Source organism: Pocillopora damicornis, chromosome 13, assembly GCF_964200805.1.
Source record: "Pocillopora damicornis chromosome 13, jaPocDami1.2, whole genome shotgun sequence".
NCBI classification, from domain to species: Eukaryota; Metazoa; Cnidaria; class Anthozoa; order Scleractinia; family Pocilloporidae; genus Pocillopora; species Pocillopora damicornis.
The window spans coordinates 1,380,825-1,408,449 of NC_142682.1; the positions used below are offsets into that span (position 1 = coordinate 1,380,825).

Here is a 27,625-nt window from a genome sequence, read left to right on the forward strand (position 1 = left end):
AATATTGTACAATGAATATCAAAATAAGTTCACGGAACAAAAAAAGTTGCGAAAGATCGACATAGATTTACAGTGTTACTAACCACGTTGTACATTCTTGATTTGGATTTCTAGCTGTTAGAATCCATGCGCGGAACAGCTGCCAATCACCGAACGTCATCGCCATGATGTGGCTAAGTTCAGATAAGTCGCACGACGCCAGAACTTTACCGTTGATGTTATTTTCTGTTACGACGGTCTGATAAGTTGATATCTGCTTTTGATCCAAACCCTCCATTTCAGCGAGCTGTAGAGCGAAAAAGAAGCAAAGGTGAAGACAAAGCCTGCATGCAAATAAGCCATCTCGCCCATCAAGCTGGAACTTGTTCCGATTTTATGTGATGAGGAAAAAGAAAAATTTCAATCAGGGGATGAATAGTTGATCTAATACCAAATTCTCCAAACTAACCTCAAAAGATTTGTATGTGGAATTGAAAACCGCCCGTTTTACAGTCAAGTTAGACAAATTCTCAAGTTATTCCGCCTACCTGTTTGCAAACATCTTCGATAGTTAAAGTAGCTAAGCTTGTCTGCTTGTCAGATCTTCCTATGGAGCCGACCTGAAAAACACAGTCATGCTCGTTAGAGGAGTTTCTTTGATTTAACTCTTACTCATGATTTATTGATAACTGGGCATTGCAGTACGCATTGATTGAGCTGTGGGTATTAGCTGCACAGCGCTTAGTGGGGATAAAACGCTTGAGTGCAGTTCGACATTGCTGCAGAAAGCAATTCAACAATGTTATGACTAGTAGTCACCACTACCGACAACAATCCTTCTCAATAAACCACCAGGTTCAAACCATTCACTGTATCCACCATTTTACGCAAAACTGTCGAGACATTTTGCCCTGTTAGAGCAACATTCATCCCAAGCAAAATAATAGGCTTATTTCACCTACTCCACCCTCACCTCCGATCAAAGTTAACCGACCCAAAAAGTGGTTTAGTCCTTGGTATGGAAACGCATTACTGCAACAATGGATCAGCGGAAGCGAGAAGAAAAATAAGCAGTTTGAGTGTAACGAGGGTTAAAGTATGATTTTGTGGCAACATGATTCACCAAAGATTTAATTCAAATTCTACAAATCCTTAATAGTCTCCAAAACTCGATAATTAAAGTTTCAGCAGCTCGCAAACATGCAAGCTTCATCGAGCACGTTGAACAAAGCAAAGCAATTAAAAGTTTGGCCTCAATAAATGTAAAGTGGACATGACGAACAATAAGAACAACAATACTGAGATGTGTGACCTGCGCTTCAAGTAGGCGCACAGTTTATAGACCACGCGCAACGTTTTCATGGTTACTGTCGAGTTATTTGGGACCAAGATTAAAGTTCAGAGAAGGCACAAGGTACCTCATTTTAATTTCCACATTTCCAATTCACTTATGCTAACAACAAAGTTAACCTTTTACCTAGCGACCCCTCACCTGCAAATGTGGATTTCCCTTGCCAACGCTACCAGTATCAGATTTGTTGCCCGCTACGCTGGTTCCTGAATGCAAACACTCTACCATCTGCCTACGTAACGACGGATCCAAATGCACAGTGCACGGCAGGAAACGCCTCACATCAGACGTGCTCAGAAGCGGATGATGACTGGCGAGGAAAGTCTCAAAATACACAGGGTCTCCGTCCACTGCGCAATCCACTTCATTGATTACTGGCATGGCGGACAATGTCGCCTCGTAAAGATCCTTCAACGGTACATTATCCTGCAAACGGGTGTTGCTGTCCTCGATTAGAAGAACAAGCCAGGATGTCCGATACGGCCATCCATCAACTACACTGACCCAGGCTGCAAGACGCTTCCATGAGTAATCAATACCGCGCGCACGAAGCAGACGACACGTTAAAGAGACGATATTCATGAGGCGTTTCACGCCGAGAGGATTTACAGTCTCGTTGTCAGCAAGCACTTGCGCAAGGTCAGTTGAGATACGGCGACGCTCCTCGAGCTCCAACTCGTGGTCCAAAAGCTTCTGATGATCCAAACAGCGCTCTTCCTCATGAGACTCTGGCTCATAGAGCATGGAGTGATGCAGCTCTAGTTCGGGATGGATCCGACTCGGCACCCCTCCGTTACAGTTATGCAAATCCCGTGATACTCTATGCCCCTGAGGGAGACAGTTGTCACCCTCGTTGAATTCCAACATCTCTCCGTCCCACTCTAGATCGTCCACGGCCACACTGGAACGTGCCATGCTGGAGCGCTCCGCTGCACCTGGATTATCAGTCTGAAGCTCACCTCTCAATTCATCTAGTAGGGTGACAACCCCTGTCGACAACACTCCGGTGTAATTAGACTTGGGTTCAGGAAGGTAAAATGGAAGCTGTACTATGCTTTTTAAATAATCAGACGCGCTGATATGAGACTCTCGCAGAATACTGCTAAAGCTTTGATCGATTGCCCGGATGATGACTCGAGGATCCAAAGCCATTAATATAATGAAAGGCGCTTCAGGATCAGTGAAAAGCAGGTTTACAGAGTCCAGAAGTTGTAACACTTTCGACTGCTCCGAGTTGTCAAGTCCGTCAATTACTATTACAACTCTTGTCTGATGCCTGGTGAATCCATCTACGCAATTTACCAAATCTGTTAAGAGCTCTACCTCTTGTTTCAGCGCGTGGATGAATCCCTCCTCTTTCAAACCCAGCTGTGTGGCTACCACAGAAATTCGCTTCTTCTGCGAGAAAACCAAGGAGTATAAGATTGAGCACAGGGTGGGCAGGTGAATCAAAACCGCCACGCCCACAATCGAAGCAGATGCGATTTCTATGCCTGTTATAACAGAACTGCCCTTCGTCCCGTACACTCTGAAAAACACAAGGCCGATCATACCAAGCGCTAGAATCGCAAGAAATATCGTGAACGTTGGTATACAACAACAGCAGCGTTTCCAGCGCGCCTCTGTCAACGTCGATTCATCATAATCGGAAGGTTGGGACCGAAACACTCTATATAACCTCGTCACGAAAAATCCGAACTCTTTCTCGACAACGTCACATAACGTTTCAATCATTCCGACCAATGAAGCCGCTTCGCTTCCACTGCAAGTCAATTTACTAAAGTCTGTGAAGAGGAAGCGAACTGGCATGTTCGGTTTCGTGGCACTCGGACACGGAGGAATACAAAATACCAGTTGGCTCAACAATTTTACGGTACCCACCGCCTTGGTTACGTAACCGCCTATGCCGCAAGACGGTTCTCCGCGGTTGTAGCGTCTATCTGCCACATACGCGCACAAAAACAGCAGATAACATGTCACGAAAATACCGACTCCTACGGCGACGCCAGCGGCAAGACTCGTAGTTGCCGCGAGTAGAACACCAATCACTACGCAGAACACCAGAAGAATTACAAATATGAAGCGAGAAAAGTGAAACATTGGACGAAGATCTTGATGAGCAAACTCACGCATCTCATCTGAAACAAACGAAACAGAGACATGGCGTTAGAAATTGCAGAAAAAGAAGGCTGAAAAACTTAGACCGATGTTAGTATCCGAGGAACTACGCACTTACCCGCAATAAGCACTAAATTGATAACAAGTTAGGGTTAATGTTGAGTTAAGGGAAGGGCAGGTGGGCAGTTGCTCAGATATTTCATTGATCGAAAAAAATTCTTGCCTGTGCCAGAGACTAGCTGAGTGCTGTTACCAACTGAGGTGTAAGACCGAATGCTGGCAGCGCGAAAAAGATAAATGAGTTCTTTTCTCCCTTAGAGAATCTGACTATATTTGATGAAAGAAAGAACCCAAACGAAAAGAAACAAAAATATCATTCAGTTATTAAAATCAGAAAACTATTGATTTCAATTTTTACCTTGCAACCTCCGTAAAACAAAAGATTTGCCGCTCCCCCACCGCGCATACATTCCAACAGTCAGCGGCATGGTGAGCGAAGGCTCGCACAACACGTCTGCTAAAGCACTGGTGTAGACCTCATAACCCATCACTTCCTCACTGTATTTCTTACCCGGAGTAAAAAGACCTGTAAACAGAGTATACTTAAGACTATCTTCTGAACAAAACGAGTCAACTATGATTTTTTTAAAATGATAAGCACATCGTCATAATGAGTTATTTTCAAATAGTGTTATTTGTCCTGTCACAAGCGTGGAGCAGAGAAAAAATCCGAGTTCCCGTGATAAATCGAACCCCAAACCTTCGGTCCCCGCGCTCTGACGCTCCACCAATGAGCTGCAGAGAACTCTATAGCGAGTCTGATCATTACCAGAGTTTTAAGATAATGCTCAAGCCCTTTTGAAAGAGAGATCTTGGAACAACATTTAGTTAATTCCCCTTTGGAAATTGGTAATGAAGTCCCACTAACACCAGCAATGCTGTATTTTTCTCACCACTTAAATGTCAACCTGAGTTCTGAAAACGTGTCATTAATTTTTCAAAAGACTGCAAATTCCAAACGAAGACTTGAACGAAAGAAAGACTGACTAGAACAGTTGGTAAACATTCAAGAGGTTGTAATGAACTGTGTAGAGCATATTCGGTATTGGGTAAAGTTGAAATAATTGTATTCAAGTTCAATTGCTATGAATCTTCATTTGCGAATTGAAAATCTCTCTCGTGAGAAGACCTAATATTTGAAAGACCTTCGGTAATTTCTCTGTCTCCAAACACATACTCCACATTAATTCGAGAAAAACACAATATGATTCCTAGATGAAAGCCTTCAGATACATTCAACATATGTAGTTGAGGGTTACGAAACGCAGAACCACCCTGAACACGACGAAAAACACAAAATATTGGTTTGATAGGAAAGATGAACAACAAAATGGAACAAATAAACCAAAAATGAACGAGAATGGTGGTAGATGGAGAAGATTTACGCGGATTACAAAATACACAACTTGATTAGATAAAATTTTAGACAAATAACCCAACAGAAACCTTACCAGTGCCAAAGATTTGCGTAAGCAGACTATGTTTGTGCTGTCTGTCGATATTATACGGTGTTTCTCCGGATTTATTGGGACGATATAAAAGCCGAGCGTCCTTTGGGTTCCTTAACAGGAGTTCGCAAATGCGTCGGTATCTTCCTCTGACGGCAATATGAACTGGGGTATCTCCTCGCTGAGATAAACAAACCCGAGTCAAAACGGGGTCAAGTGAGGCGTGCGAGAGGCGAGCTTTCATCGAATGATTGTTTTTCAAGAGAACATCATGTATTTTAATTCGTGCTAAAGTGAAGATCTTAGAGGTTAAAAATGGGTTTGTTTACATAAGCCTTACGTACTTTTACATTACTACACTAATCTGCTATTCCCCTACTTCACAAAATCTGATTATTGAATTTCACTCCTTACATCGTTTCCTTGTAAATCCAAAAGGACCAGATCAGATTTCAGCGTAGCATAGAAGAAACATGCTTCACTTGATAAAATTTTGTATTTTATCACCTGCTTTCTTAATAATGAGTTGGAATTGAGAGGAGTGATTACATGCTGATCTCCTCTCCGTGTAGCGTTTTTCGAAACAGGGAACAGGACAAACACATCACGTACCTTATCTGCTACGGAGACACTGGCTCCTTTTTCAAGCAAAAGAGATACGATTGCAGTGTGCTTCTTTTGTGTGGCTCTGATAAGTGGCGTTTCACCGTCCTGCAATAACACAGTTAAAGAAAAGGTAAAAAACACTAACAAAATGCATTGCAATATTTTCTTTTTATTTATCTTCGAAAGCGCGAGAAAATCTTTAAGATCAGAGTATGGTAATAGAATCTGCTTGAAAATGTGTTTGTTCTGAAATCTATCTTGTTACCGGGTATCAATGGCGAGAAGACAAAATGGCAACACTTAATTTAAAAGGCAGCTTTAAGCCTCTTCACCCGTGAAAAGAACAACAGAAAAACCTTGAATTTATGTTAACTCGAAAAGAAGATTTCTATATGACGAGTCAAGTAGACAAGAGTGAAACAGAAGGTGTCCGCTATTATGAATTCCACCTATGAAAACGCATTGAAGCATATTACAAACCTTGTTCTGAGTTTCTGTGTTCGCTCCTGCATCTAGAAGCTCCTTCACAATCAAGACGTGGCCTTTCTCAACTGCATGAAACAAAGCTGTCTTGCTTTCCTGACAAGAGAAATAATTCACGTTTTATTTACAAACACCGTCCATTGAAAGAACACAAAAGCATGCAGCTCAACCACAGCTTTCGTTTACTGATGGATATCTAAAAATAAGCTCTATTTAAAAGGTCCACTGGACAGCACGGACAACAAAACATTGTCATTTACCATTTCTCAATGTAACAAAGAGCTTGACAAGAAAAGGTCGCGTGAGTGCTTAAAGAGATTTAGTTCTGCATCCAGGCTTTCTTAGGAAGTTCGTCTACAAAACTACGTCTGTTATAAGAGATCCGTACTTCAAACGTAAATGCTTACACATTGGACAAACATGCGAACTATTGTATTCCATCACATTATCTCACTCTTCAGACCACTATCATTCAAACGCTGTCAAAACAATGCCTGATTATCAGTTTGAATTAAAAATCTTCGCCTCCCGTTGTCAAAAAAAAATCCCATTTGAGTAGCAACGCAAAGATGGCGCGATATGGATAGTTCCGCTCTGTTTCAAGATGTACCAATCTCTGAAAGATTACCTAGTTCGACAAAGCGATGTCAGACGCGACTATTAAAGACAGCAGCTGTGGACTACTTCAAATCATGAGAAGTCTTGATACGAAGTCACACAAAGGCGAAATCGATTTGCTCTTTAAAAAAAAACAAGCAATCGAAACTAGGATGCGAAACTATTTTTAACAAACCTTCCAGAGTCAAAATCTCTTGAAGTTTTTCCGGTATCGAAATAACAAACCATTCCTCCTTTCTGTCACTCTTTGCATCAAAAGCAATGAATATTTTAGCAATATTAATGACTCAACCATTGTACAAGTTATCAGCTTTTCCATTTATCTTAAAATTTTAAAGCCAAGCTGTATTTATTATTCCAAAAAGTTCAAAACTTGCTGTTCAATTGTTTTGTTATCAAAGCCGTTTATTGAAGTAAAAATGTCACCATCTGTGACTCACGTCACGAAATTATTACGATTAAAATATTTTACATTTTCATGCATTATAAGAGAACTATTTGGTTTAGTCCGTCAAAATAAGTCTACTTATTCACTTAATTACTGCTTTAAAAATAATCTGAAATAATCTGGTACTTCTACAGCGACGCCATGCTGTCTAGGAATTAGGACATTAGGTTGAAAAAAAAAAAAAGAGAAAAAAAAACTTCAGAATAGCCCTAAACTCGACAATAAAATAACAGATGGCGCTACAAGCTTGGATATATGCTCTGCTCCAGACCAAAAGTTAATTCATTTGTTACATGGAAAAAATTAACTACATATGGCAATGCAAGCACATAGCTCTTCGCGTACGTACCCGGTCGAATTGCATCGGCCTCTGATACGTAGAGCTGTAATTTTTATATCGCCCACTTACTGTAACATTTCAACACAATTTTGAATAAAATTCAAGCAGTGTATAAGGTAAATAAGAGATGCGAACTCTGAAAAGTCGTGTATGTGTCCCCCAAGAGATATAATGACGTAGTACATTCGAAAGTTATGACCAGAGACTGACCTTTGAAAGCCTGCGCGTCTGAAAACGATACTCGAAGGAACGAGACATGAAACAGCCGCCAGCAAATTAGCTAATGAAAAATCTACGATACGCGGCAAGACTACTGTAGTCAAACGAGACGTGAGCGGCATTTATCATCAACAAAACACTCCCTGTGATCAGCACGACACGACTTTAAAACGATTTGATTAAGCAAACAGATTCTATAGAATTGGAACAATGATGTTATTCCTAACACCAGGAGGTGGAAATGAAATGTTTTAGTAAATAAGCGCCATATTCCGCTCGTTTGCTTTTGTTCCTCAGAGCTGATATTACCGAAAACCAAAACAGAAACTGCAAAGTTCATTCAAAACGACCCCATTGTTGCAACTGGGCCTTGAAGCAGCCAATGCTGCGTTCAAATTGTTCATTTTTAAAAACTTACGGTGTCTGCAGCCTCCACATCTGCATATTTGCTTAACAATGTCCGCACAACCTCTAAATGGCCGTCTCTTGCAGCAGAGATTAAAACAGTTTCGCCTTCCTGAAAGCAAAACAAAAACTTTCTGTTTAAAACTTCTTATACAACATTGAAGTCACAGACGTTATTGATTCTGAGCGTATCGCTTACAGTTCACGTGATCCTGCAGCTATTTGAAATCATCCAATTTGCCACAATTATTCACATTTCAATCCAAAGCAGTTCCTACATTCCATTGAAACACCCAAAGCGTTGTTGAATTTGCCAAAGTGGTGCCTTTTTTTCAATGGCGGGCGTTTCGCTCGCTGCGGACTGCAGACTCAAGCGAAGATGCTTGCTCGAAACTTGAAACTCTTTGAAGCAACTTACCATTGATCGAGGACAAAACCTCAGAATTCACTTTTAAAAACCAAAACTCGCAATAAAACAGCTTAAATTGTCAACAGAAACCGCACGAACAAAAAGCTTCAAGGGTGAACTTAGCTGAGTTATCTATCAACCTCGATGAATATCATTTCAGATCATTATCAGACAAAACTCTGTCGTCTACACTTACAAACATCTGTCCCTGGTTCGATTGCTTTAACCTTCCAATAAGTGGAATAAACCTTTCTCATCCGGTTCACTGTACTTTGAAACCGTAAGAACATGCACAGAAAATCGGTAACAGACAAACATGAACCGTGAATTGAAAGTTCCGGGCAATTACATTTTACAAATTACGCCCACTTCAAGATGGTGACGCAAAAACCACGTTTCATGCAACCCATTTAAATGGGCTTTAAAGGAAATTACTAATTGAATCGAAGCCAAATCTGACCACTAGCTCGAAAACACCTACGCTTTTTTTTTTTTACTTTACTTAATAAAGAGCTTCTCTAATAGGCTGCGAGTACAAACTACTTTAAAAAAAAGCTGCTCTAGACCATAATTCGATATAATTTTCAACCCAAAAATTAGGGGCGTATGGGAAAATTGGTTTCTTCCGGTCGAAAAACGCCTCGAGCAATTGACAATGGAGAACACACTTATAGTGATTCGATAGACAACAATTATTTATAATTGCCTCCTTTTAAGGTCGATAAGATATATCTCTAATTAAGGCCAAAGAAAAAAATCTATAGCAATAAAAATCACTTCTCCTTTTCGTTTTTTCCTTCACTTGCATAGAAGAGAAAAATAATCTGTACATTCACACGAGCAGAAATTTACGCAGAAAACAATAACCTCTCCGCACTGAATATAATTATATATCTTGGGTTAAAATCGTTTCCAACAGAACGTGGTTCGACTTAGTGTCTAAAACCATAGCAATCCCAACAGCCAATTAGAAAAAAAAGATGTACAACATAACGAACCAATCAGAACTCAAAGTAAACACGTGAACACAGCCTCAAGCGCGGGAAAACGCGGGCATTCAAATCACGCTTGGTTTTACTTCTGTATCTGATTGGTCGAGAGAATGGCGCGAGTTTTCTGCATCAAGCAAGGAGCAAAGTGAAGCAAAATCAATGCAGTCTCTCGACATCCAGTTGAAGATTGCCTAAAATGATTCAAAAGAGGATCACTTACTTTATCTGGTAAATTAAAGTACGCCCCTCTTGCCAAAAGTCGTTGGACGATCTCTTCATGCCCATGCTTGGCTGACCAACTCAACGCGGAATTCCCTTCCTGTTTTCAAATCAGTGAGAGAACCATCATCACCTTAAAATATCTTTTAACTACTAATCCAAGTTATCCAATTTATTTCAGAAAAAAATTTTGGGGCATGCTCAAAAAGGAATGAATAGACAGTCTTACTTGATCCGTAGCGTTTATGTGAGGTTCCTTTTCCAAGAGACAATCCACTACCTCTGTGTAACCACCTTTTGCTGCCATTATTAACGGGGTCCAACCTCTCTAAAATAACCCAAATAAAACTGTCTCTTGATAAGTTTCTTCTTATGGCCTCAAAGCTAAAATCACTGCAGAGTACGCCTCAATTTAAGTGCAATACACCGTCAGAATATAAATTGCGAACTTGGTGCATGCATAATGCAATAAAATGTAAAGCAAATGCACATTTGCAGCTGATTGGTTCAACATGAAGTGCAGCATAGCAACAGTATCCATGGCAATACTAAGTTACTTACACTACTGGCGGTATCGACGTTAGCGTTTTTTGCTACAAGACTTCGACAAGTTCCTAAGTGTCCTTTTCTGCAGCTCCATACAAGAGCGGTGGTCCCATACTGAAACAAGAAAAAACGAAAACTATTCTAGCCAGAGGAATGCCACTGATTAACAGGACAAGCTTGCAAATGGGGTGTTACCGGGCTTTTGAAATATCTACGGTTAACTTACAGTGACCAACACAGTTCCACACCTGGGACTTGATCTACGTTAGAGATATCCGGGGGGGGGGGGGGGAATTACACTAGACACAAGTTCTGTTTACACCCGTGGACCCAGCCTAAGTTTGAGATATCTAAGGAAAAATTTCAGTAATACAATGATAAAAGCTCAAACCCGAGGACCCGGCCTAAACTGAACATATCCTGAGGAAAAATACGGATACATTGACACAATTTTACATGCGACGACAAGGCATCAATCTTTAGATCCACGCGTGAGTCATCTACACAAACATGTCACGCACCTTGTCAGCAGCGTCAGGATTGGCTCCAGCTTCCAGTAAATGATCAACAACCTCAGTGTGTCCCCGTCCTGATGCCCATATAAGGGCTGTCATACCATGCTGAGAAGAAAAAAAAAAAGCAAGACATGTGTCACGCCAGGCCTTCACGTGATCGAATGTAGTCTCAGCCTCGCCCGGGCGATCTTTGGAACTGAGTACAGCGCTCATTGCCGGAAAGAACGCCAAAGGAATTTTAAGAACATTCGTGACCTTGTTAATGTTTCTCAAAATAAGTCGAGGTGTTGTCTCTCACAAAACAAATGTTTTCTTGGATCGACTACAGTCAACATCAAATGTCTTCAAACGAGGTAAGTATCAAGATTATATGAAAGTCAAGATTGTTGCCCATACTAGTGAAGACGACATTTGTAACTGCAGTGTATTAAGACTAATTTCTGGCCGAATTTCATTTGAAGTTGCCCGGTTTAGCCAGACTGAGTCGATTTGTTGCAAATTGTCTCATTTCCCTTCTAAACTAATGTACGAAAAGGCTGAAATCTTCAATGGTCTTGAAATACCAACCGATAGCAGAAAACGTTCATTCGAGTCGCACACATCAATCAGGTTTCGTGCGAAGACAACTTACACGCATATTACAACACCGCAGAGCATTCACTTTGCTTGTCAAAAGTATTGCTGTTGTCTTTAATACATTTATCCTCTATATTTATAGGATATTTGTACTTTTTGTATCAGATAGTTGCTGGCCAGCGAATTATCAGAGATCGCCAAAAAGACACACATAAATTTTACAACCGATTGAGGAAAATGACCCGTTCTATATATATTCCGTGCCGGGTCAACTGAGGAAATGACAGAAACAAAAGTAAATGTGTATTTAATTCAAGCGAATTATGAAATAACTCTTGGGCCCTTTGAGTGAGTATAAAAAGAAAAATAGTTTTGTGGAAGCCACAAAGATGTTGGGACAGAACGTGAGGGTCGATTAAAATATTAACTGAAATTTTTTTAAGAATTTTGTCGAAATAGCTCGATGTTTTTACCTTCTCTAACGGCACCTGATGTAACTTCCAAATAAAAGATGAAGGAAACGTTGGGTTAAAATAATAACTAATTTGCTATCGGTGTTTCCGTCCTTAGAATGGACAAAATTTTGTTCTTTTACTTTATTGTTTTACAGATGACAGCTAACAACTGCAAGAATCCTCATGACGCACGTGCGCCGCAGTTATTTTCTGCTAACTAAATGTTTTCATTCACCACGGTCTCTTCATCGCCTTAGTGACCTACTTAGGTCTCCAGTATTTTCCATTTGAATGACGTAAAAAGGAAAAACAGCAATACATTACCTGAGAAACACACCACAGATAAATTGCAAATAGTATGACCTTCGGCTACTGTTCTCAAATAAATAAACATCAGCTTCCGTTTGGCGCGGAAATATGCTCGAATATTTTTCGGTGGACATATCTGTTTCGTGAAAGCGAACAGATTATGTCCAAGAGGAAATATCATCAGATGTACCATCGACTTTAATCCAATCTCGAGTGGGCAAAAATATTTCAATATTTCATCACAATGGAAAACGTTCTTCAAGTTGGGACAGTACATCATATTTGCACATACCGTCGAATTTTGATAAACTTACCACAGATTTTTTCTAGATTATTTTTATAGTTCATTTTAAGTTTATCCAATAATTCTCGAAGTTCCTGTCGATATCAATTTTTTTCTGATCGATACAATGACGTGAAAATCTGCAGCAAAAGTGCTCCCTAATGTATCAGTTGTCCCAATTCCAGAACCGAAGATAATAGCGTTCTATTCGAGATTTTTACGAGAGGGAAAATCCCCACACGGAGATCTAGAAAGTAGAGAAGCTTAGCAACAACCGTCTGAATGCATGTGCAACACAGCATAATCACCTCTGCTTAGGAAAGTGGATCCATTCAACGTCATTGGATAAAACTTAACCCAATTACAGACATCCATCTGAGAACATATTAGTTTGCTTTAACATATTTTGAGGATAATAATTTTTTTACAGACTTCCGTCTTTGTTTATAGTAAAGTGTCCGCCAGAAGACGTAGGGTATTCCGCAGAGTTTAATAACAACATCGACTGTAATTGAAACACGCCGACAAGAAACTTTCTCCTTCGTTTACAAGTACATACACTTGCCAAATCGTTTCAAATGCCATAATTTTCGGTGTTCAACTCAAGTTTAAGAAAGAGAATAGAAAGATCCAATTAAGAGTAAAAGGGGCACATATTACAGCAAAACCACACATAAATTAAACATAATTTCACGCCTAGGAATACCATCAGCTATAGGTACACATATCACCGATCGTCTCCTACTTCACGCAAAACAGACAAAAAAATAAGGATACTCAATTCGGGCGCTATAACTATTTCCACCAAAATCATCACGTTTCATAAAATACGAGTCAATGAAGCAATCTCAAAAAAAATACATCTTTTGCAAAGCTGTCTCTTATTTTTTTTCCCCGCGGACACAGAATGCGCAGTTCTGCAGTTTCGTTTAAAAACAATAAACGAGGCACAAAATAAAATAAAAATGAAATAAAATAAACACACTCAAATTAATGAGACGAGATCAAAATTACCAAAGCCGCTTTCATCGGAACATACAATGAGGTAAATTAAGAATAAAAACATTGAAAGAGAAGAAAAAAATAGCACTCTTCGATGTCCACAAAACGGAGAGCATGCATGAGGTCTTTTGGAAATGAAAACAAGATTTAAGAGAGACAAAACGCCGTACCTTGAAAAATAAATCAGGAAATGTTTTTTAGCGTTAGTGTGGATGAACAGTCTACTCGATGATTGAAAGCGTCAATCTAAGAATTATTATCGAAAAACGTTGCTATGAAAAGGGTTACAAGCACACTGGCAAAAAATAAATTCGTTCTGATATTGGTTTACATAATTCATGCGGTTGTATACAACTTCAGGATTAAGAAGTTCTTGGAAGGAAGTCATTTCTTTTCTGAGCTCCTTATAAAAAAATCAATTCCTTATAATAATTAAAATTTGAACTAGAGGCTTGTACGATGAGGTATGATGTAAAGTGCTAATGAAAACTTGTGTCTATGCCAACCAAGCCTATGTCGTTAAAAAATCTCTGACAATAGCAAACGCAGTTGTGTGCTAATTCCCTTATATGCCTGGAGATGTCAGATACACTCCAACTTATCACCTAAAAGATATCGTAAGATTTATTTTATAGCTTGTAAGAATGACTTACGTTTAGATGGATTCATCCTAAGTGCTGTCTTCTGATGGTGCCGAAAGGGAGACCAGCTCACGAACAAAATTTTCCGAGTGTAATTAGATTTAACGAGCCGCACGAGATATAACAAAAAATATAGATCTCAATTTGCTCACAGTTCGATCCCTACTGAACTAAACCCAATTCACCTGCCAAACGAATCGTTAATGACTTTTAAAATATATGCAAAACTAAACAACATCTAAAGACACAGCGAATGATGACCAAAACGAATGTATATATTGTCTTCCCAACTGGATTGCGGTTGAGCGCGACCTGAGGAAGAAACATAACCCGGATTTTTTAAAAAGCAGAGTTTAAGCAAATCTGTCCGCCGAGCTCGTTTTGAGTGCAACTTGAAATGCGCGGTTTCTGTCGTGGTTTTTTGTCGCAGATCGGATGAGAAGAATCTAGTAAATTCGTCTACGCCAAAGAGCACCTGTCAGAGTATCTTAAGTAACAATTGTTCACATCAATACAGTCCTTCACCTCTCAATTCTTTGATTACAAAGAAAAGAAATCTTACTGTATGCTCTGTCAGTCTATTCCCGTCGAATTTGAGCTCTCAGATCTGTGGCGCCGATTTAAAAGACAATTGCTAAAACCAAATAACAGAAACCCGAAATGCATTAAATGAATACTGACGCAGATCGCCGATGGAAGTTTTTTCAATTAGCATGCAATTAGAGCAGCGATGGTAAAATATTAATCTCGAAAAACAGCAGCTTAAAGTTGAAACAAAAATTTAATCCTCTTTCACTTAAATAACGCAAAGATACGAAGATGTCCTAACGCGACCAGACTACCGGATTTATTTCTGTAGACAAAACTTTCCTTCAAGCGACAACACTTTTTCTAAAGAACGTTATCAATTCAATTGCCTTCAAAGAGTAAGTCATAGGAAGCAGAGAGATAAAAGATTTTATCATTGATTTGAAGTCGAGAGACTTTCATAGCAAACTTGACGAATGCATAAACAACAGGCAAGTGTTTCGGCTTCCCTGGTGAGTGAAAACTGTCATTTTACAAACTTTTTCGAAAGACCGAGCATTATTTATAATTGACAAGACAAAACAAAGGTTTTGCTGCTGACAAAAGAAACGTTTACTTAACAACTGAATGAACGTATATACAACTTTGTGGGAACAAAAATCAAGCGCACGATAAAGCTAAATTAAAGAATACTTGATTCCAAACTTGATAGCAATTCACATTAAATTAAGACAAAAAGAAATGCAATGGTTTGTCCCGAGTAAATATAGCTCTAAAAGAAATTACCACCTTGAGTTGTTCTACGCGGGAAACTAATTACAGCTAGTGCTCTACACGAGACAAATAAATAATTAACTACGTAATGTCGTCGGGTAAACGTACTTCTGTTGCTTCCTGATTTTTTCCCTGTGACGGTTCGCGGCATGCATAAGTCATCAAAACTTCCTGCAAGGAAGCCATGGGGAAGCCGAAATAGAAAAATCAACAATGCCAAAAAAACTTTAAGGAATGCTTTCCGTTCTGCCACAAAATCCTAAGTTTTTTTATTCTTAGTTTCATCAATAGTAATTTACGCAAGAGCCGTATTTTTTGAAAGATAAATAGGGAAAAACACTGAATCGAAATTACAGTCGCTTTCGGAAAATTCTCGTCATGGCGCTCGTTTAACTTCTGCACGACATCCAATCAAACAACAGCGCGAAAACGCAAGAGTATTACGAAATTTGTCGTTTCAAGAGAAGGTTTTTTATAGCAACTCTACTTGTGCTGCAAGTTTAAGCCATGGGTTTCAATAAATGCCGTTACTAGCGGTCTACCACCACCGATAAGACCTCTCACCGCCGTCTGTTCAGCCTGCGAGCTGGTCTCCTGTTTGGGTTTCGCCTTACAGTCACACAGCCGCCTATTAAATCATCGGCAGGCGCTTAAGACAAACATTATCAAAACCCCTGGGGTAAAGCACGAAAGTATTTGGTCTTCTCGAAGTAGACTTGAAAGTATTCCGTGACAAGTCAAAGTTTCATAGACAACACTATCGGGATTTTTAAAATAATTGTCGTGTCTATAATTTCCTGATGAATTACAGTAAAATAAACATGCATTGCCGTATTATAAATTAATATTTCCACTGCAAATGTCGCCAAATTAAAAAAAAAGTTTGAAATATCAGCAAAATAGGAATGAAATATTTAACCATGTCGGGAACAGAACCGTATACTTTTAGGTTTTGAAATTCGTTGCTTCATTTAGCGCATGTCAAATGGGATGACGAAATTCAAAACCCAAGTTATTTTCCTCAATCTCTTTCCGAGTAAATTTAAGCGAAAAAAATAAAGGGATCCTGGGCACCAAGCTGCACACAACTTAGGTTTACAAAAAAAATTTGTCCAGACACAAAACCTTCACAACAGCTTTAAATGTAACAAAGTACGATTATCTTGGTTGCCAGCCAATCAAAGAAGAGAATCTTTTGCACATGTGACCAGAATGGGTCAATCAACTGCAAGTATGACAACGAAGGTATCCAACTTCTTTTACAATTTAAGCGGATTGGTCCTCTCCATCTTGGGCCCAAAATACTCCTCTCTGATTGGCTGGCTGCTCACACAAGCGTTTTACAAACATTCTAAAATGGTGGCTTACTTGTCCTCTTTCGTTAGGATCTGCACCGTAGTCCAACAGCTCCCTTACAATGTCTGCATGTCCCTTGTATGAAGCCCATACCAAAGGAGACCAACCTCCCTATAATGGAGAATATTCTGTTGGTCATGGGATTGTGACAGAGGTGTAAAGATACGGTAGGTGTTCATGGGCTTTATTCCCATAGCTGCAAATTTATACTTCTGGGTAGAGAGGTGCATTAAGAGAGCAGACTTCCTTGCACAGAACTTAACACAATGACCTTGGTCACTCGTAATGTTATGATTCAGATATACTGAACTTACTAAATCTGGTAACTGAACTTTTGCTCCATTCTCCATGAGCTCTTTAACAACCTCATAATGCCCCTCTTTGCAAGCTGCAATAAGGGCTGTCCAGCCATCCTAAGACATGAGGAAACAGAATTTTTTTGAACCATGTTAATTGCCAACATTAATGCTTTTTATTGATGAATCAATAATAAAATTATTGACTGAAATACCTATTATCATTCACATTATTATTATAACTATTATTATTACTATTGTCAAATAATAATCATTTACAAAGTTTTTTTAAGTGTTCTTATCTAATATATTCCAAGAAGCTTCCTAAAGTCTAGGACTTTTAGATGTGTGTGTGTGTGTGGGGGGGGGGGAGGAGGAGGGAAAGAGCTTATCAGAGAAGTGAGGTTACAAGAGAGGTCGACCTATGAGAGAAGTAGGGGGTGGGGGCTTGGTTAAAACTCACTGGGAGCCAAAATGAAAATCTTTATTTAACATCTGAGTTCTTGCCCACATTTATTAAATACTGAACATTATAGTATTCATTTTTTTGGTTAAAAAAACTATGACATTTCAAACCAAAATGAACAGGCTTTCAAATTCAAGTTTTGTCCTACGCAACACCACCTTATAACAAGGGAGATTATCAAAGAAGAAGGAGGTGCCAGATAGATAAGATAAGATGAGGCAGTTCAATAAAGAGAGAGGAGTTTAAGAGAGTGTCCTAACTGAAATAACTTCTAAAGCAATCATTAAACTCTTCCAATTGAAATACCTAATGATGTTTACCAATAGCCACGGCAGACCTCACCTCATCTTGTATATTGACTTGAACATTCCTCTTTAACAATTCATGAACAATTTCAACGTTCCCTTTTTCAGCAGCAATAATCAACGCAGTTTGGCCATTCTATTAAAAAATGTTTGATGAGAACTTTTTGTTATGGACTGCTTATTTGGAGCGACTTTTACCCATAAATAATCAATCTATTAATTCATAGGTTCATTTGATTTTCATATACAACTAATTTAAAATTACTCAAAATGGACAACATCATTTTCATCTAAACATTACATAAGTTAAGTAAAACTTCATATTTTTCTGACATAGAGACTATAAAGTATTAACTAAAAGACAAAAAATGGTTCACAGTCTTTTCCAGTATTTTTTTGCTGCACAACCTACAATGCACCACTAAAAGGTTGGTTTCAATCTAATGAAAAAATCATCATTCATCCAATGCACAGTATTTCTTGCTTTGCAATTCTAATAGAAAAGCATTTTTGGTCATTTCTCCCGATTGCCATTAATTACCAAGACTCAAATTAATTTTCCAGGGCTCAACAAAGATACTCAGCAACAACTTTCAAGACATTGTGTTTGTTGGTATCCTTGTTTGTTAGTTAGTTTGTTTCCTTATTAATTTCCAACATTTCTAACCTCATCTCTCTGCTCCAAATCCACCCCTCCTCCATGTAACAGATTCAGCACATGAGTACAGCTTCCATCCCTGACGGCATTGAGAAATCCACCATCATTTACAGTCATTTCCTGCAACAAAAGCATATCAACTGGTTGTAACATTAAGTTAACATTCTAATTTATCTAAAACTCTCAATATTTCTGATCAACTCACAGGAACCAGAAAGCACACCATATACTTCTAAGTCAATATTTCACATTCAGTTTCAAAGTTAATTTGTGTGAAATTTCCAAAGAGCCCAAGAAAACATTATTAGAAGTCTCCCAGAAGTAACTGTTTTGAATCCCAGTCAAAATTTCATGTTGGTTTATGTCTGTATTGGAGTTAACATTTAACTTAAACCCACAAGATTTGCTTAGTACCGGTAATTCTCTATTCTAGCTATTATGCTTTCTTTTGAAAACAAGGCATGAGAAAATAGCAGAAATGTTGGCCTGTCTATTCATGTCAACTGAATGTACTGATGTTGTAGAGAACCACCAATAAATAGTTTATCTTTCACATCTTTGACATCAATTCTATATTGTTATCATGTTTCTTAGTACCAACTACAACACAGAATTTATCAACATCTAACAATGGGCTCCTGATAAACAAATTAAAATAATTTAGAGGCGTTCTTATTGGCTGCTCTTCATAGAAGATATTACATTAAGCAGTCAATATTTTCCATCCAAATATATATATAAAAAAACAGAGTTAAGAGTGAAAAACTATATAAATACTTCTTTGTGTACATATTTATATCCACCATTAAAAACAAACATGAGATTTGTTTTATATCCATTTAAAAGATGCAGAACATTATAAAAATGTTTAAACATATTTATGCATATAAAATACTTGGGAATAGGAAAAATATTTCAAATTAACACTGATTTCCACAGGCATATCAGAATGTTACTTAGTTAATGGAGATGAAAATTGAAATTCTTCAAAACTAACTTGGACGATGTGAAATGTATACAAAGTCACATTAGAGGAAGACATGATCACTTGGTTTCAGTCAGCCATCACCGCAAATATATTCAGACAAGTACATGTATGTAAAGGCCAGTAGCTTGTTTTGAAGAAATAATTCGCTCTTTCCATAATCCCTGAATAACAAATACAACTGATTGAGAAACTCAAGACAGCAAATAAAAAACAAATCAAATCACTGTACCTCTGTTTTTCTCTTTTTGAACACTGAAATACTGTTCAGCACATGAAAATTCTTACCTTTTTCTGTTTTGAGACATTTATTATTCAGCTTCCTTGAATCAATTAATGCACATTGAAACTTGCTAAAAACCACTTTGTGAAAATCCAATTTGATTTGTTGCATAAATAATAAAAAACATCAGTCTAGGAATTACAAGACTGCAAGGAATATTTAAAACTGTTCACCCGTGTTTTCAAGTGACAAAAATTATTTGAGCACATAAAATTTCTTATGAATAAATATCTTGTGCAGTTCACTATGGCCTAGAGATGTGTTTGACCATTTTATCAAAAAATGAAGAGTATGTCAGATGAAGATTTGATAGGCTTGTGATTTTCTAAAAAGCATAATTAAAATTGCATGACTTTCAACTTCAAAGTTGTATTTATCTGATTCTGATTTTTTATAAGCTGCAAATAGTTTTATCTGATTTATTTAATAAGTGTTTTGAATTCAACATCAAAGACATGTGGATCTACTTTTAGGTCATGCTGAGAATTTTTGTATGATTCGTGAGTCTTGTGCATAAGAGATAAGTCTATGAAAAAGAAATCCAATTTAAATCAATTTTTTTTTTGGATCTAACACCAATTCTTGAATGCTTTTTGGAACATTTAAAGAAGTCGAAATTATGGTCTTTAATTAACCTTTCAATCACCATGTGCAGTCAAAATGTCTAACTTCATAGAAATTATAGCCTCCAATAGAATTAATTCATTAACAAAATCATGACATTTTATCAATGTCAATAAAAAGGAAAACTTACTGAGAGCAACAACCTATCACATGATCATAAATTCATTCAAAGTTGTAGTGAATTCCATGGCTTATTGTCATTGTGCATTTGCCTTCTGTGTACAAAAATTGTGCAGATTACAAGAAAACCTTGGCTTCCAAAATTCTACTTCATATTCAATCTACCTTAATTTTGATCTTTCAAGATTAGCACAGGGAAATTATCATTTTGGAAGCTTTTAAAGGCATGAAAATAATTTGTTATAGTTTTAATTGTATTTTTAGTAATAACATTGTATGACAAGAAAGCAAATTGAGCTTTCTAAATATATACATGAGGAAAACATTTCTATTATTTCATTATCATTGTAATTGTCACCATGGTCATAATCATCACAACATTATTAACAATAGTAATTAAATGCTTTATTTCAGTGTCGGAAAAAATAGCAGTTTCCCACTAAGTATTAGCCAGGATACTTAAATATTATCAAGTACCCTCCTTAAATTACAAACTACACCTATACAGCACCAATATTATCAAAATTCCAAAATAATACTACATTCTTCATCATCATTATCATCATCATCATCATCATCATTATTATTAATGTTGTCTAATTATCCATAAAATGATAATTATTCAAGATCTCAAGCCAACTCTGAACATCCAAACTGACTCTGTCCACACCAAACTATTTTATGGAGATCACATGCAAATATCAACTACTCTTGACTAGTTCCACTGATTTATATTCACACTGCAATAAAACTGTCATTTTTACCCTGATAATAATTTAAGTAACATCAAAATGCCGAACAACTTATAGTTTTATCATTACTAAGTTTTCCAGTATTTACCACCATTATATGATCATTAGTATTCAAGGTTGACAAGTATCAATTTTTTATCTTAAATTAGGTATTGTAAATATTTCATTTAGTTATATATATTTAACAGTAAAAAAAGAGATGACCACTAAAAGTATATCAACACCATATTTAGCTAATTATATCACAAAACTTCTCCATAATGTTCTGCTACTAAATGAGATCATTTTTGTCCTTAAAGTGTTAAAAATTACCCAGATTTTAACTGTGACATTTATGTAGTTATGTTTAAAAATACTTGCCATTCCTTCAGAAGAGGCCACATGAATTCTGGTTAGTTGTGGAAATGTTTTGTCATCTTCAGAAAGCAGCTCAGCATGTGGTCTCCAGGACTTCATAGGTCACTTTTATGCAAGATAACTGCCTGCAGATTGACAGAGTTTAATACCACACTGAAAAATTTATTGCACACTTTTATAAATCATCCTTCGATTCCATTATTTTTCATCGTTTAACTAGTTAAGAGAGAAACAAAGAGACTTTTCAGAACACTGTTTAATCCTGCATGCCTGCAGTTTTTAATTAGGTCTATAAGATATAGAATAAAAACTGTTCAATAATATTATCTCCAAAAACAACCAGAGTATATGCTTTTAGGGGACATATTTTATAGAGCTAATCAAGTTTCAAAATAGTTGAGTCATGATTTCATAACATCTTATTAACCAGTTACTGATTGAACTCCTGTTGGCGAGTGATGTGGGGAGTGGTTATTCATAGCAAAAAATGACAAATATCAGTTCACAATGGAGACCTCACAATTTAGGCACAAAACTGTGAAAAAAATACCATGTTGTCTTCTGTAATAATTTTATCTTTGAATTCTACAAGCACTAAGAACCTAACTAGTTTATTGAAATCTTTCTCATAGGATAAAAATGTTAACATACATTGTCTTACCACAGGACAAGCCCAGCTTGGCAAGAATGTTGAATCTTGGCTAATTGAACCATAGGCGGCCCAAGCTCACGTCACGAGAAAAAGCCAACGAGGAATTCATGAACGCATCACGCGTTGTGTGACTCGGTGTTAAGTTACGGGAGGAACCGTTGAAAATTTGAACACGTTATAAAGAATAGTATGGGGAACGAAATATGGTCGATTTACAACGATAAATATTTCGAAATATGAATATTTTACACGTAAAATCAATAAAAACTTACTCGTGCCCTGTGTATCCGTCGTAGTTTCTGGCGATTTCTGCCGTTTTAAGCTTGCTTTACTATCACTGTTATCCATGTCAAAAGACATGGATAACAGTGATGGTAAAGCAAGCTTAAAACAGCAGAAATCGCTAGAAACTACGACGGATACACAGGGCATGAGTAAGTTTTTATTGATTTTACGTGTAAAATATTCAGATTTCGAAATATTTATCGTTGTAAATCGACCATATGTCGTTCCCCATACTATGCCTTATAACGTGTTCAAATTTTCAACGGTTCCTCCCGTAACTTAACACCGAGTCACACAACGCGTGACGCGTTCATGAATTCATCGTTGGCTTTTTCTCGAGACGTGAGCTTGGGCCGCCTATGATTGAACAGACTTTCTTTTTCTGCAATCAAGTTCACTGGCCAAGTCATGTTTAATCAAGCTAACTTAAGTAATGGATAACTTTTTGTAAATTGTCTGTATTGTTCTTGATCAGTTTGTGCATGTTATTTTGCAGATAGTACTCCAAATACTGCATTTCATGCAAAAAATCTGTCAAAGGAGAACTCCTAAAAGACTTTCCTTCATCAAATTTGAAACAGAGGTATCTGCTTAATTAAAATAGTTTTGCCTTACAAAATACAGAACAATATCAAATACAAATTTTGCTATGTAAATTGTGTAGTGATCATACAAGGTATATCCATATAAATAGCGCTTCTTCAGACCACTTAAGAAAATTCTCTCTGATTTCAATTTAAGAAGCACAAGTCAACTGCAAACAGTGTCTTCTGAATAGGGAAACAGTTTGAAGAATTATAAATTATAATAATAAAGTGTGACTGATCAAAAAAAATATGTTTAACTGAAATATGAATTTGCACATTGCAGAAAAAGAAAAGAAATACTGTTTGTATTGTTTTATCATGGCATGGGGTACATGTATGTTGGAAACTTACTATTTACTGTTGATTGACATGGACTTTACACAACAGAATTATTAGAATAGCTTAATCAAGTTTTAAAATGTTGTCAAGAATCGATGTTAGTGATAGAGATGTCTACCAGGAATGCCAGACAATCGTCGGGAGTGAGATTCTGACTGCAAATCGTTTGAAAATACTCATGTAAAGATTCAATTTTATAGCAGCCCTGGTTAAAAAAAAATTGACATATGAGATCTGTATTGTTTGCTTGAGGGCCCCGGGTGTTAGGAAGAGTGGGATCAAACAGTCTTTTGTTTTTCCTTTGATAAAAATTATACATATTGACTGAAAGAAACCAATACGGGCAGAAGACAGTTTGAAGTAAAAATCCCTTAATCAGTGGGGTGCTACTATATAAAGGAAGTCTCACGAATAAAAGTTAAACGACAAAATTCGCTCGACAGGCGACGAAATTAATAATTTTCTAAGAGTTTTCCTTGATAGAAACTTTTCAGCAAAATAATATCTTTAAGTGCCCCTTGATTTGCATCATGATCTATCTCTTCTAAAGTGTATGCAGATTTTTTATTTACTTGAAGCGGGGGCAGCATGTCGAAAGCATATAATAGAAAATGAGTTTCGCCTTTGATGTGTGTTTATGAACTGGAGTTGTTTTCAAAACTAAATCAACACTCCAAGGATACGCTTCAACGACATGAAATAACACATCAACTGTATTTTGACATCTTAAGAGTCCAAAAAGACGCGTTTAAAATATGTTTGTTTACACAAAGGAATAAAACAAGAGATCCGAAATATTTTATCGCGGGATCGATAGAAAAAGCCGTGGAAAGATAATAACTAGAAATTAACATTTGATCAAGATGTACCTCTAACTGATTCCTTCAACAGCTGAACGCTAGACTCACGTACGCTTGAAAGCTTTTCAGTGTAATCACTAAACATAAATTCACATTGCACAAGAGATGACTACGTATGCGGAGTAGTCTCGTGTGAAACATGGCTAAACAAATCAAATCTAACGATTTGGTGACAGAATCATTCGCCAACGAAATCTTTTCAACGCCAATTTCGCTATCAGTTTCAAGAACACACACGCGAAACCACCGTACGAATCGAAGAGACGATCGGTAACCACTAACCAATCAAATATCACGGTCAGCGATGTTTTCCAACGCAATAAATTTTATTTTTCTGCTGTCAACTGAAAAAAAACTATTTTTCGGAGGTGCAAAACTGTTAACCAAGTTGTATTGTATCCTCGTCGACTGAAAGTTTGGCAGGTAGTCCACACGCTATGTACACAACCACCTACATGAAGCTCAAGTTTTCTTACCAAAACACATCGCCAAAGTTCTCTAAAATTTGGGCAATTATACAGTTATAGGTACTATTCGGCACTGAGGGGATTTGGAAAAAAAACATACACCATCATCAAACTTGAATTCACGCAAAATGGTTGGAGCACAGGTGAATATCAGACCAGTGCAATCTGCACGGACTGGGTCTTACAAGCTTAGCGGTTTTAAATTTCGTCTCTCGTTGGTCATTTCACAGAATGATTATATTCCAGGTTATGTAGGTCATAAAATTAAGATTTATCCTCTCATTTTGAAACTTTACTAGCGACGTCGGCGTATCAAGAGATTCTCGAGGAAAAAATATAACGTTTCCAACATCTGTCAACAAAGACGCTATAAGAAAAAAGTTGGTAAACATTCGAGACCTTTTAGGCCTTTAAAAATGGTAAGTTGCCCATTATGGTGAGCTGAGTTTCTTAATACAACACAGGGAGGTCATTTAAGTGCTGCCTTTCAAAACACGCCGCGCTCTCCAATCAATCGCTGAATATTTCTGCTAAAACATTCGCGAAATCCTCAGACACGAACCCTCGAGTAAAGCACAGTTTGCTTTAAAAAGTTGGCATAATAAAATCATTCTGCTCACCTTCAAGAGTCCCGGATCCTGTACTGAAAAGTATGGATCGGTAGACTGTATGGTATTTATCTCCCCATGAATTAAGCGATGAGAATTTCAGCTGTGCTTCTCTTATTCCAGCCGTCGGAAGCTATGCGATTCATCGCCATTCGCTCTGCTTGCCCGTGAATTAGCATGCGCGAGTGCGAAGTCTTATGAATAATTCAGTGCGGTAATTTTGAACACCAGGGTAGCAGAAGACAAGCTCTCTTCACCTGTCACCTCTATTGTTGTTTATGGGAACATTCACATCATTCGCAAGTTTCTTACACAAACAAATAAATTCATATAAAAAGTGAGACACTAAACCATATATTTCAGAGTGGATGTATTATTTTTCCGTATCGCACACAAACCATGATACATTACTCGATTTCCGTCAACTTAGTTAAAATTTTAAAATGTTAAACGTCAAAAATGGAAACAAATTATGTTATTGAGAATGACGAATTTTTTAGAACAGTAGTTGTGGTCAGAAATATCATATTATTTTAATTTTCTCGCCTTATTTTTCTGAACAGGACTTGCATGTATGATTAATGTGGCTTTCAGGCAATTTACAGCTAACCACATTTCCAACCGCACGCTTTAGGTAGCTTGCAGTCTTAGACGGAATGCAGGTGACTCGTTCTTTCAGTTGCATCTGAATGCAGCACTGTGGAGACCCTGGAAAGTTTCCAGTAATAAGAATCAAATATCCTATGAATGAACGCCAGGTTCAATATAAGCCTAGTATTGTTTTTATTAATGTTTACCTGATAATAAGCTAGGTCTTACATTAGGAACGCCCATCTATATTTCGTCTAGATAAACGCTCTTAGCTCGGGCACCTATCTCATAAAGGCCTTGTAGTTTATTTCATCGGATTTTCACGGCAAAAACATTTTTTATGATGAAAATTAATCATCTCAGCCAATTACAAACGTCAATGGTAGATTCGTATGGAACTCAAATTGGGACTTCTTCACGCGGTGGTTTTGCGGGAATCTTACAAAAGCACGTATTGCACGAAAAAGAAACAGAGACGTATTGAAGGTCTTGTATTTTCGAGATAATCTTCTTAAAACCAGAATAGCGCCGGACATGTGATAATCCTCAAACTTTCCTTAGATTGTCCAGGAAAAAAGTCAACAGACAAACTTGTCTGTTAAAGTTAGTGTTATTTTAAAAGAACATAAAATTAACCATTTTACTAATAAATGTTATCTTTTAACTCTAGTTTTTCTTTGTTAGAGAGATTTTTCGCTCGAGAGTCGTCTCCAGATTTCCTTTTTCACTTCTTCGTTGGACCAAGCTGGGCTGAAAAGCGTTCTTAATATATTTTATTGTCCTTTTTTTAAACGCCTTTCTGATCAGTTGCAGAAATGCTTTTTACAGACCCTTGCACAAATTCATCTCTTCGTCAGGTCGAAAAGGTGAAAGCCTGAGAGTTCTGTGGCTTTTATTTTGTTGTGTTAAACTGATTTATTTAAAATAATGTCATGAAATACTAAAACAGGTATGACGTGTTTACTCTACGATCTTGTGACTATTCAGTCATTAATTATTTTGTCAATACAGTATATATGGCCCAAAATAGGAACTGATATACGAAGGGGAAAAAACACCTGAAAGAGCGGTAGTCTTAATTAAAATCGCACCCTGCAGACATAAGAGCGTATTAATTCCTCTTGCATACGACTTTCATTGCTTTCCTTGATTTTCATTTACAGTTCACCCTTTGTTATATTTTCTTTTTCACCCAGGAAATGTCATTTTCAGCTTTCGAGGCTGCGGCGTGGCTGTCGGTGTAACTAAATATCGTTTGGCGAGGGACGGAAGTTATCATTCCTAAGATAAACAAGCTTTGTAAGGGCAAATCAGGCGTTTAGCTTTGATTCAACCGAAAGAATTGTGGATTTTTCAACGCGATAAAAAATTTTCAGCTTTCAATTGTCTAGCGCCTATGTAGTTTTCCGGTCTAAAGGTGAGAACTTTTATCACCCACTCAAGTTAAGGGCAGTTTCTAAGCCTGGTCTTAATAATGCGGTTTTAAAAGGAAACAAATTTACCCGCTGAAGAAATCAAAACTCGCCAAGTGAAAAAGCACATGGATCGATGAAAAACCTATTGTAGCGTCAAGCTTCTATTAAGCCAGCGTGAAAAGTGACAAACGTTGTACAGTTCAAGTACAAATATACAGGTGGGTAAATAAAAAAAGAAGATTGATAACTTAAACACCAGCAATAAAATAATGAGGCTGCTTAATATAAAGTAACA

At 37.4% G+C, this 27,625-nt stretch overlaps 1 protein-coding gene and 1 long non-coding RNA gene across 9 annotated transcripts in view; one reads left to right on the forward strand and one right to left on the reverse strand.

Annotated features, from left to right (window-relative positions):
* Positions 1–27,625, reverse strand: part of LOC113673160 (kinase D-interacting substrate of 220 kDa B) — a 31,530-nt gene that overhangs the window by 3,830 nt on the left and 75 nt on the right. Inside the window, exons 1-18 of one of the 7 annotated variants that reach the window (XM_089192873.1) lie at positions 19,679–19,720; positions 19,403–19,554; positions 18,415–18,525; positions 17,785–17,883; positions 16,995–17,093; positions 16,693–16,791; positions 10,763–10,861; positions 10,257–10,355; positions 9,925–10,023; positions 9,697–9,795; positions 8,089–8,187; positions 6,043–6,141; positions 5,569–5,667; positions 4,960–5,137; positions 3,867–4,034; positions 1,472–3,468; positions 528–599; positions 84–286 (exon numbers count right to left, since the gene is read on the reverse strand). In XM_089192873.1, the coding sequence (XP_089048999.1) occupies positions 84–286; positions 528–599; positions 1,472–3,468; positions 3,867–4,034; positions 4,960–5,137; positions 5,569–5,667; positions 6,043–6,141; positions 8,089–8,187; positions 9,697–9,795; positions 9,925–10,023; positions 10,257–10,355; positions 10,763–10,861; positions 16,693–16,791; positions 16,995–17,093; positions 17,785–17,883; positions 18,415–18,525; positions 19,403–19,447 (3,764 nt within the window). In that variant the 5' untranslated portion in view covers positions 19,448–19,554; positions 19,679–19,720. Of the gene's footprint in view, positions 1–83; positions 287–527; positions 600–1,471; positions 3,469–3,866; positions 4,035–4,959; positions 5,138–5,568; positions 5,668–6,042; positions 6,142–6,305; positions 6,456–8,088; positions 8,188–8,493; positions 8,694–9,696; positions 9,796–9,924; positions 10,024–10,256; positions 10,356–10,762; positions 10,862–14,034; positions 14,570–16,692; positions 16,792–16,994; positions 17,094–17,784; positions 17,884–18,414; positions 18,526–19,402; positions 19,555–19,678; positions 19,721–21,529; positions 21,680–25,336; positions 25,494–27,625 lie in introns of those variants that run through there. The other 6 variants (XM_089192878.1, XM_089192874.1, XM_089192872.1 and 3 more) reach the window with 6 other exon arrangements.
* Positions 10,957–27,583, forward strand: LOC113673163 (uncharacterized). Of its 2 annotated transcripts, XR_003446399.2 has the most exons (4): positions 10,957–11,109; positions 16,710–16,847; positions 22,960–23,046; positions 27,112–27,583. It is a non-coding gene; the product is annotated as an uncharacterized LOC113673163 (long non-coding RNA). The 2 variants fall into 2 exon arrangements; XR_003446398.2 differs by lacking the exon at positions 27,112–27,583 and having other exon boundaries at positions 10,971–11,109; positions 22,960–25,784.